At 55.9% G+C, this 9411-nt stretch overlaps 2 protein-coding genes across 2 annotated transcripts; both read right to left on the bottom strand.

The window, feature by feature from the left end:
• Positions 1–631: 631 nt before the first annotated feature.
• LOC134547634 (acrosin-like) lies at positions 632–2794 on the bottom strand. Its single transcript, XM_063391781.1, has 5 exons — positions 2724–2794; positions 2256–2471; positions 1672–1943; positions 1253–1398; positions 632–805 (listed from the first exon to the last, which is right to left on the bottom strand). Exons 1-5 carry the CDS (start codon positions 2792–2794, stop codon positions 632–634), a joined length of 879 nt encoding a protein of 292 aa, XP_063247851.1.
• Positions 2795–5663: 2869 nt separating this feature from the next.
• LOC134547633 (acrosin-like) lies at positions 5664–7851 on the bottom strand. The gene is made up of 5 exons (XM_063391780.1): positions 7781–7851; positions 7307–7528; positions 6738–7003; positions 6305–6450; positions 5664–5849 (listed from the first exon to the last, which is right to left on the bottom strand). Exons 1-5 carry the CDS (start codon positions 7849–7851, stop codon positions 5664–5666), a joined length of 891 nt encoding a protein of 296 aa, XP_063247850.1.
• Positions 7852–9411: the final 1560 nt, after the last annotated feature.

The raw sequence follows: 9411 nt of genomic DNA, 5'->3' as shown, positions 1-9411 counted from the left end.
TCTTCCATTGAATATCTGTGACCACCTGGCACATCAATCCCCCTTTACTACTGTGAAATCTGGCTCTGCCTTAGGGCACTGGCACTCCAGTCAGGAGCCAGGAGTTTCCCTTGTCATGCTTGGCACTTTCCCAGGTCTGTGCCACCAGGCCCAGGCTCACACCAGGCCCTAAATCATCAGCCCACGGGCATTTGAGCACTGCCACCAAGGTGTCTGCTTTTGTCCTATTGCCTTCCTAGGCTTAGTGTACCAGGTTTCTCCAGCCCATGGTGGCTGAGAGCACTCTCCTCTCTGACCAGGCACTTTGGAGCTCTCTGGAGTCACTCTGTCCCTTTGTGCCTGGCGGGTCTGCCCTCAGGCTCATTCTGCAGCTGCGAATTGTGGCAGTCCTTGCTTTGCCTAAGAGTTGAAATTGCACTGAGATGGTTCCCTGTGATGATAAGCAACTTTATTTCAACCACTAAATCAACTCAGTAGTCTGTGTGCACAGAGGAGAGGAGCGTGGTCAGGATAGAGCAGGCTTTAACACTGAGACTGCCTTTGGATCAACTGGCATTGCTCCATCAGGAAACACTCACTGTGCACTGCAGCACGCCCTTGATGCTGCCCATCCTGGTGCTCAAGAGGGATCTTAAATATTCTTTGTGCCCATCTGGGCCAGAATCCAGTCATAGAAGTACTGAGTGGAGGTGTAGACTCCAGGCCGCTTTGCTTTGCCACAGCCTTGTCCCCAGCTGGTCACTCCAACAACCCACCAGTACTCAGCGTCGTTGTCCTGGCACATGAGAGGACCACCGCTGTCACCCTGCAGTAGCACAGACAGGATTAAGGTTTTATTGGTGGCCCCTGCCAGCACTGAGGCTGTTTCCTTCTCTTTCACAGCCAGAGCTGTACTCAGGTGTTGAAGCCTGCAGAGGCTTGGCTGTGAATGGCTTGGGGTCCTGTAGGGTAGGGCTCTGTCTGTCCTCTCTGCACAGGGCTCCTGGATGTGCAGACGATGGATGCTTGGCACCTGCATCTCTGTGCTGCCAAGAGCACCAGCTGGGCTTTCTGGGCTTTCTAGCACAAGGGGGGCACTGGGCAAGCAGGAGGGGATGGGGAGTGTGCGGGAAGCCCCCCAGCAGTCGGGAGGCAGCTGGGGCTGGGAGGGCGACTGAGTGTCCGGGCAAAGCAGGCCCTGGGCGGTGTTGGGGCTGTGCTGCCAGGGCTGCTGGTGCTGCTGGGGGCTGAGGGGCTCGTGGCACGCTCCTACCTGGCAGGTGTCGATGTTGCCCTGTGCGTAACCAGCACACAAGTTGTGGGTGTGGATTTTCCCTGCATACCAGCCAGTGCTGTTGCAAAGCTGGACATTGATGACATGCACCTTGGCCTCCTGCAGGCGATCACTTGGGCTTTTATCTGTGAGAAAAGAAAGAAACGAGGCCCCTGCAGCTCCTTCCTGGTTCTCCTCCCTTTTCTAGGGAGAATCCTTTTCCCTTGGATTTGGCTTTACCTCTACACAGGCACTGGGGCGCTATGTCCCTGCTCCCTGCCTTTGGGGAGTGTGCCAGGCCCACCTCTGCAGAGACATACATCCTGCAGCCTGGCCTTGGCCTCTGCTGTGGGAAAGCCCAAACCCTCTCCCCAGTGTGCTGAGCTGGCTCCCAAAAGGAGTCCCTCTTGGGAACTCACCTTGTGAAGAGGTGGCACCCCAGCCAGCCACCCAGCAGCTGTGCCCCTCTGACACTAGCAGTCCTCGGATAGCATCAGCCACACAGGCCTGCTGGATGTAGGGACTGCACTCGACAGGCTCGTTCAGTTCCAGCAAGGCAATGTCATTGCTCATGTCATGTCTCTCATAGTTTTCGTGACGCACTAACTTCTTAATCTGGCGCACTTGTGCCCCAGGGCCCGGCTGAGTCAACTGGGTGGCCCCAATCACCACATATGCCAAGCTGGGGTTACTGGAAGGCAGATAAAGAGAGGGCTGAGAGGGAGCAAAGCCGTGTGCCACAGCAGCCCAGCAGTTGCCACACCTCACTTGGCAAGGCAGATTGGGAGCAGTGTTCTGGCAGGTGTGAGTGCCCTCACACACATTAGGCTGGGGAATGTCAAGCTAGAAGCTGCTAGGAAGCCTTGGCAGGAGCCCAGGCTTCTCCTGAGCAGTGTGGCAGCTGGGCTGCCTGAGAGGAAAGGGGATGGGAGTAGCAGGTGGTGCTGCTGACAGGGCACCTGCTGGAGTTGTGGGGATGTCCTCATTTCCTGCCCCTTCTTACAAAATTATGTCGAAGCAGTGGGCTGCTGTAAGGACCCACTCTGCCCTGATGAGAGACCCTCCACAGAAATGCTTCGTGCCTGGTATCCTGGGATACTGGATGCTGACAATCCATGGCCAGGCCCCTGGCTTGGCATCTGTGCCACCCACAATGCGTGTCATGTCATAGTCAAGAGATGTGGAGTCAGACACCATGGGTCGGAGGCCGCAAGTCCATCTGCAAGTAGAAAGTCATTTCCATGCTGCTCATGACCTGCTGTGGCTCAGGCTGAGGCTCTGCCCTCTGCCCTCCCCACAAGGGCTTGCAAGCACAGCAGGCCAGGGAAGGCCATGGGGTGTGTGTCTGTCCAAGGAACTGAGGCTTCCCCATGGTGGGTGGGAAGCTGTGGCCCAGCCATGGGGGACAGGCAGGTCCCCTCCAGGGAAGGCCCCTCCATGTGGCTCCCTCCCAGGGCCTGGGGCCACTTACCCGCAGTTGTCCCATGTCCCGAGTGCCAGCCCGGCCACGGTCAGCAGGACGAGGAGGCCGAGCCGATTCATGGCTGCCAGAGGCACGTGTCAGCAGCAAGCACTGAGGGCTCCGTGCAGCAGCGCAGCCACAGCCGCAGTGCCCGCAGCAGCCGCGCTGCCCGTGGTGCCCTTGGCCCCGGGGCTGATGTCATGGAGAGATGGGTTCTGTGTTCTGGGTGCTGTGGCCTGTGTCAAGGGGGCCCACTGGAGCAGAGGCAAATCAAGGAGCAATAGAATGTTTTGGGTTGGAAGGGATATTGGAGATTATCTAGGTCTAACCCCCTAGACATAGCACTAGGGATATCCCAGGGATGGATAAGGAAGTTCTTGCACTCAACACAGTTTTCCAGCATGTCCACAGCTTGGCTCGAGAGCAGTCCTTGCACAAACCCAGTCCAGTGCCTCAGAGCCCTCACTGTCAAGAATTCCTTCTTATGATCCTGGCTAGGACTACCTTCTGTCCCTGTAAAGCCACTGCCCCTTGTCCTTTTAGGACCTGCCCTTGTAAGAAGGCTGCTGGCTCTGTTGCTTTCTTCAGGCCCCTGTTCTTGCAGGATGAGGCTGTGCAGTCCCCGTGGCCAGCAGCTGCTGAGGAATCCCTTTGGGGCAGGGAGCTGGGTGTGCCAGCTGCAGATTGAGCTCTGCCTGGCAGGAGCCCCCAGACCAGAGGCCAGGAACTGCCCATGCTTTGCATGACAGAGGGCACGGGGAGCTGTGGCACCAGCCAGGGATTTGAATGGACACTGAGTGCTGCAGCAGGAGCTGGTGGCTCTTTATGGAATGTGACATCTGCGAGTCTGCTGTAGGGATCCCAAGGGTGAATGGGGATGGATACCTGCTCTGACTGGGTGAGAATGGTGTGGGTAGGGAATCAAACAGGGCACCCATCAGCTCACTGGAGCCATCTTTGCCTCTGGAATGGTCACACAGGGGAGTTTCTTCGGCAGTATGACAGCCCAGATGGGACCATAGAGTGTACCCTTGGAGCCTCCTTCCTCCAAACATGCAACTGTTGGCAGCAGGTGAGTTCACCTGGGATCTTTAGAGCAGGAAGGAGCCCAAGGAGGAGTGTTAAAATTCCATGTGCAGAGTCTCTGTAAATTATATGGGTGCATTTGAGCCTCTCTATTGTTGTGACATTTGGTGCAGATTTGGTGAAATCATGGGTAGTGGGTGGAGAAGGCGTGCGCAGCATGATCAGTGAGGTGGCCACAGAGGAATTGTGTAGGCCCCTGTAAGGCACAAGGTGGAGGTCTTGAGTTTCTACTAGGATTCTAGAGTCTCTGCTTGAAGGCCTTTGGAGACAGGCACAGGAGAGCCTTGTGTCCCTTATGCCACACAGTGAGTGCTAGAGCACATAGAGAAGGGGGTGGAAGTCCCTTCTTGGCATGGAAAAGGTGCGACACATCTCTTATGGTTTTTGATGTAATGGGAAATATCCTTGTCATAGTTCAGAGAACGCTTATGGCTGAGGTTGTGCAACACTGACAGAAATTCTTGTGGGCAGCATAATTTTGTCAAGATAGAGCAATAAGGTTGTACTAGGGTGACTGGACAGCTCTAAGCTGGTCTGCTCACTGGGCAGGGTAATGGCCTTCCACAGCCTAGAGTGATGCTCTTGCACTCAGTGTTTTTAATGATCTGACAGCCCCTGACTTAAACCAGGGTGCCAGGGACCAGTACAGATTTGGGGTGGTTGTTCTCAGCACAGCCCATCTTGATTAACACAAAGGGAAGAGTGCCACCGTGAGACAGGACTCCATTGGCCTGGAACCCATGAGAATGCCCTTGGCACATGTCTTCCCCAAGGCATTCCAGGGTCGGGTACCATTTCCCCCCAGTACCCAGCATCAAGGTTTGAATGAAAGGGTGTAAAATCTTCGGTGAATTTGTACAGTATATAGACTTGTTAATTAGCAAGCTAAGATAAGAGGTTTCTTGCCCATCCTGTGGTGATTATGTGCAGCACTCAGAAAAGAAGCACAGCAAGTTGCACTTTTTGTCTGTGCAGCTGGCTCTTTGATTCCTCCTTCACTCCATTTGCCAGGATTATACAGCCCTCTCATCTTCCTTGACTCCTCCCTGTCTCTGCCCTTGTCTCCTCCCAAATATGAAGCCAAGCCCAGGGATCTTTTCTCCATGGCTCCCAGGTTGGCCCTGCCTGTGGACAGCCTTGGTGTTGCAGCTGCTGTTGGCCCACTCCCTCTGGACCTCCATGGCCTTCCTGCTGTGCTCTCCTACTGTTCCTGCCAGGTTCCTCTCCCCAGAATGACCCCAGCTCTTCCATTGAATATCTGTGACCACCTGGCACATCAATCCCCCTTTACTACTGTGAAATCTGGCTCTGCCTTAGGGCACTGGCACTCCAGTCAGGAGCCAGGAGTTTCCCTTGTCAAGCTTGGCACTTTCCCAGGTCTGTGCCACCAGGCCCAGGCTCACACCAGGTCCTAAATCATCAGCCCATGGGCATTTGAGCACTGCCACCAAGGTGTCTGCTTTTGTCCTATGCCCTTCCTAGGCTTAGTGTACCAGATTCCTCCAGCCCATGGTGGCTGAGAGCACTCTCCTCTCTGACCAGGCACTTTGGAGCTCTTTGGAGTCACTCTGTCCCTTTGTGCCTGGCGGGTCTGCCCTCAGGCTCATTCTGCAGCTGCGAATTGTGGCAGTCCTTGATTTGCCTAAGAGTTGAAATTGCACTGAGATGGTTCCCTGTGATGACAGGCAACTTTATTTCAACCACTAAATCAACTCAATAGTCTGTGTGCACAGAGTAGAGAAGCGTGGTCAGGATAGAGCAGGCTTTTGACAGTGAGGCTGCCTTTGGATCAGCAGCCATTGCTCCAGCAGGAAACACTCACTGTGCACTGCAGCACGCCCTTAAAGCTGCCCATCCTGGTGCTCAAAAGGCACTTTTAATTGTCTCCAGGCCAATGTGGACCCCAATCCAGTCATAGAAGTGCTGAGTGGAGGTGTAGACTCCAGGCCGCTTTGCTCTGCCACAGCCTTGTCCCCAGCTGGTCACTCCAACAATCCAGAAGTAGTCACCGTTTTCCTCTTGGCACATGAGAGGACCACCACTGTCACCCTGCAGTGGAGCAGAGAGGATTACGATCGTGTTGCATGGCCCCTGTTAGATCTGGGTCTGATTCCTTCTCTCCCACAGCCCCTGCCAGAGCTGTACCCAGGTATTTGATGCTGCAGAGGCTTGGCTGTGAATGGCTTGGGGTCCTGTAGGGTAGGGCTCTGTCTGTCCTCTCTGCACAGGGCTCCTGGATGTGCAGAGGATGGATGCTTGGCACCTGCATCTCTGTGCTGCCAAGAGCACCAGCTGGGCTTTCTGGGCTTTCTGGCACAAGGGGGGCCCTGGGCAAGCAGGAGGGGATGGGGAGTGTGTGGGAAGCCCCCCCAGCAGTCAGGAGGCAGCTGGGGCTGGGAGGGCGACTGAGTGGCCGGGCAAAGAAGGCCCTGGGTGGTGTTGGGGCAGTGCTGCCAGGGCTGCTGGTGCTGCTGGGGGCTGAGGGGCTCGTGGCACGCTCCTACCTGGCAGGTGTCGATGGTGCCCTGTGGGTAACCAGCACACAAGTTGTGGGTGTGGATTTTCCCTGCATACCAGCCAGTGCTGTTGCAGAGCTGGACATTGATGAGTTGGACCTGGGCCTCCTGTAGGACATCACTTGAGTTTTGAGCTGAGAGCAGAGAATGGAATAATCCCCCTGTAGCTTGTTACCAATTCTGCTCCACTGCTTGGTGGGATCCCCTTCCCTCGGATTTGGCTTTGCCTCTGCACAGGCTCTGGGGCGTTGTGTCCTTGCTGCCTGCCTTTGGGGATGGGGCCAGGCCCATCTCTACAGAGGGGTAGGTCCTGCAGCCGGGTCCTGCAGGCTGTGCAGTCCCCTTGGCCTCTGCTGTGGGGAAGCCCAAACCCTCTCCCCATTGTGCTGAGATATGTCAGGAGTCACTGTTGGGAACTTACCTCTTGCAGCAGTGGAACCCCAGCCAGCCACCCAGCAGTTCTGCAGCTCTGAGACAATTAGGGTGGGGTCCGCCACACAGGCCAGCTGTGTATAGGAGTTGCAGTCGACAGGCTTGCTCAGTTCCAGCAAGGCAATGTCATTACTTTTGTCATTTTTATTATAGTGTTCATGACGCACTAACTTCTTAATCCGGCGCAATTGTGCTCCAGGTCCTGGTTTAGTCAACTGAGTGGCCCCAATCACCAGATACACCATGCCAATTTTCCTGGAAAGTAGAGGAAGAGAGGGCTGAGAGGGAGCAGAGCCATGTGCCACAGCAGCCCAGCAATTGCTTGGCAAGGCAGAGAGGGAGCAGTCCTCTGGCTGGTGTGAGTGCCCTCACACATTTTAGGCTGGGGGAATGTCAAGCTGGAAGCTGCTAGGAAGCCTTGGCAGGAGCCCAGGCTTCTCCTGAGCAGTGTGGCAGCTGGGCTGCTTGAGAGGAAGGGTGATGGGAGTAGCAGCTGGTGCTGCTTACAGGGCATCTGCTGGAGTTGTGGGGATGTCCCCATTTCTGTCATCTCTTTACCTAATGCGGTCGAAGCAGTGTGCTGCTGTGAGAACCCACTTTGCCGTGATGAGAGACCCTCCACACAGATGTCTTGTGCCTGGTATTGCAGGATGCTTAAGGCTGACAATCCATGGCCAGGCCCCTGGCTTGGCATCTGCGCCACCCACAATGCGTGTCGTGTTGTCATCATGGTCCATGTACTCATACTCATACACCATGGGTCGAAGCCCACATATCTCTCTGCAAGCAGAAAGTCATTTCCATGCTTCTTATGGCCTGCTGTGGCTCAGGCTGAAGCTCTGCCCTCTGCCCTCCCCACAAGGGCTTGCAAGCACAGCAGGCCAGGGAAGCCCATGGGGTGTGTGTCTGTCCAAGGAACTGAGGCTTCCCCATGGCGGGTGGGAAGCTGTGGCCCAGCCATGGGGGACAGGCAGGTCCCCTCCAGGGAAGGCCCCTCCATGTGGCTCCCTCCCAGGGCCTGGGGCCACTTACCCGCAGTTGTCCCATGTCCCGAGTGCCAGTCCAGCCACAGTCAGCAGGACGAGGAGGCCGAGCCGATTCATGGCTGCCAGAGGCACGTGTCAGCAGCAAGCACTGAGGGCTCCGTGCAGCAGCGCAGCCACAGCCGCAGTGCCCGCAGCAGCCGCGCTGCCCGTGGTGCCCTCGGCCCCGGGACTGATGTCACAGAGGGGTGGGTTCCGTGTTCTGGGCTTTGTGGGGGCCTGGGCAACTGGGCCCACGGGGGGAGGGCCACCATCGAATGGGTGAGCCACAGAATGGTTTGGGGTGGAAGGGAGCATGGAAATCATCTAGATCTGACCCCCTTGCCTTGGGTATGGAGCGATAGCTTGAATTAGACTCGTATTTCCAGAGCCTGGCTCAGAAGCTGTCTTTGAACACTTTGAGGAATGGGGCATCCACAGCTGCTCTGGGCAACCCATGCCTTTTCCTCAGTACTCTCACAGTCAAGAATTCCTTCCTATGATCTCATGTGAAGCCACCCTCTGTCACTGTGAAGCCACTGCCCCTTGTCCTTTTAGGACCTGCCATTGTAAGAAGGCTGCTGGCTCTGCGGCTTTGTTCAGGCCCCTCTTCTTGCAGGATGAGGCTGTGCAGTCCCCGTGGCCAGCAGCTGCTGAGGAATCCCTTTGGGGCAGGGAGCTGGGTGTGCCAGCTGCAGATTGAGCTCTGCCTGGCAGGAGCCCCCAGACCAGAGGCCAGGAACTGCCCACGCTTTGCATGACAGAGGGCACGGGGAGCTGTGGCACCAGCCAGGGATTTGAATGGACACTGAGTGCTGCAGCAGGAGCTTGTGCTCTTTATGGAATGTGACATCTGCGAGTCTGCTGTAGGGATCCCAAGGGTGAATGGGGATGGATACTTGCTCTGACTGGGTGAGAATGGTGTGGGTAGGGAATCAAACAGAGCACCCATCAGCTGTCTTGAGCTACCTGTGCACCCTGGATGGACACAGAGGGATTTTCTCTGCATTTTGGCAGTCCAGAGGGGACCTTAGGGCACAATTGCTGAAGCATTTGTGAACAGTCTTGGTGTTGCAGCTGCTGTTGGCCCACTCCCCCTGGCCTTCCATGGCCTTCCTGCTGTGCTCTCCTACTGTTCCTGCCAGGTTCCTCTCCCAAGAATGACCCCAGCTCTTCCATTGAATATCTGTGACCACCTGGCACATCAATCCCCCTTTACTACCTGTGAAATCTGGCTCTGCCTTAGGGCACTGGCACTCCAGTCAGGAGCCAGGAGTTTCCCTTATCATGCTTGGCACTTTCCCAGGTCTGTTCCCAGGCCCAGGCTCACACCAGGCCCTAAATCATCAGCCCATGGGCATTTGAGCACTGCCACCAAGGTGTCTGCTTTTGTCCTATGCCCTTCCTAGGCTTAGTGTACCAGGTTTCTCCAGCCCATGGTGGCTGAGAGCACTCTCCTCTCTGACCAGGCACTTTGGAGCTCTTTGGAGCCACTCTGTCCCTTTGTGCCTGGTGGGTCTGCCCTCAGGCTCATTCTGCAGCTGCAAATTGTGGCAGTCCTTGCTTTGCCTAAGAGTTGGAATTGCACTGAAAAGATGGTTCCCTGTGACGATGAGCAACTTTACTTCAACTACTAAGTCT

This window comes from Prinia subflava, chromosome 2 (assembly GCF_021018805.1).
Source record: "Prinia subflava isolate CZ2003 ecotype Zambia chromosome 2, Cam_Psub_1.2, whole genome shotgun sequence".
Lineage (NCBI taxonomy): Eukaryota > Metazoa > Chordata > Aves > Passeriformes > Cisticolidae > Prinia > Prinia subflava.
Note: the sequence above shows the minus strand (reverse complement) of the source record. Positions and strands in the feature narration are given on the sequence as shown.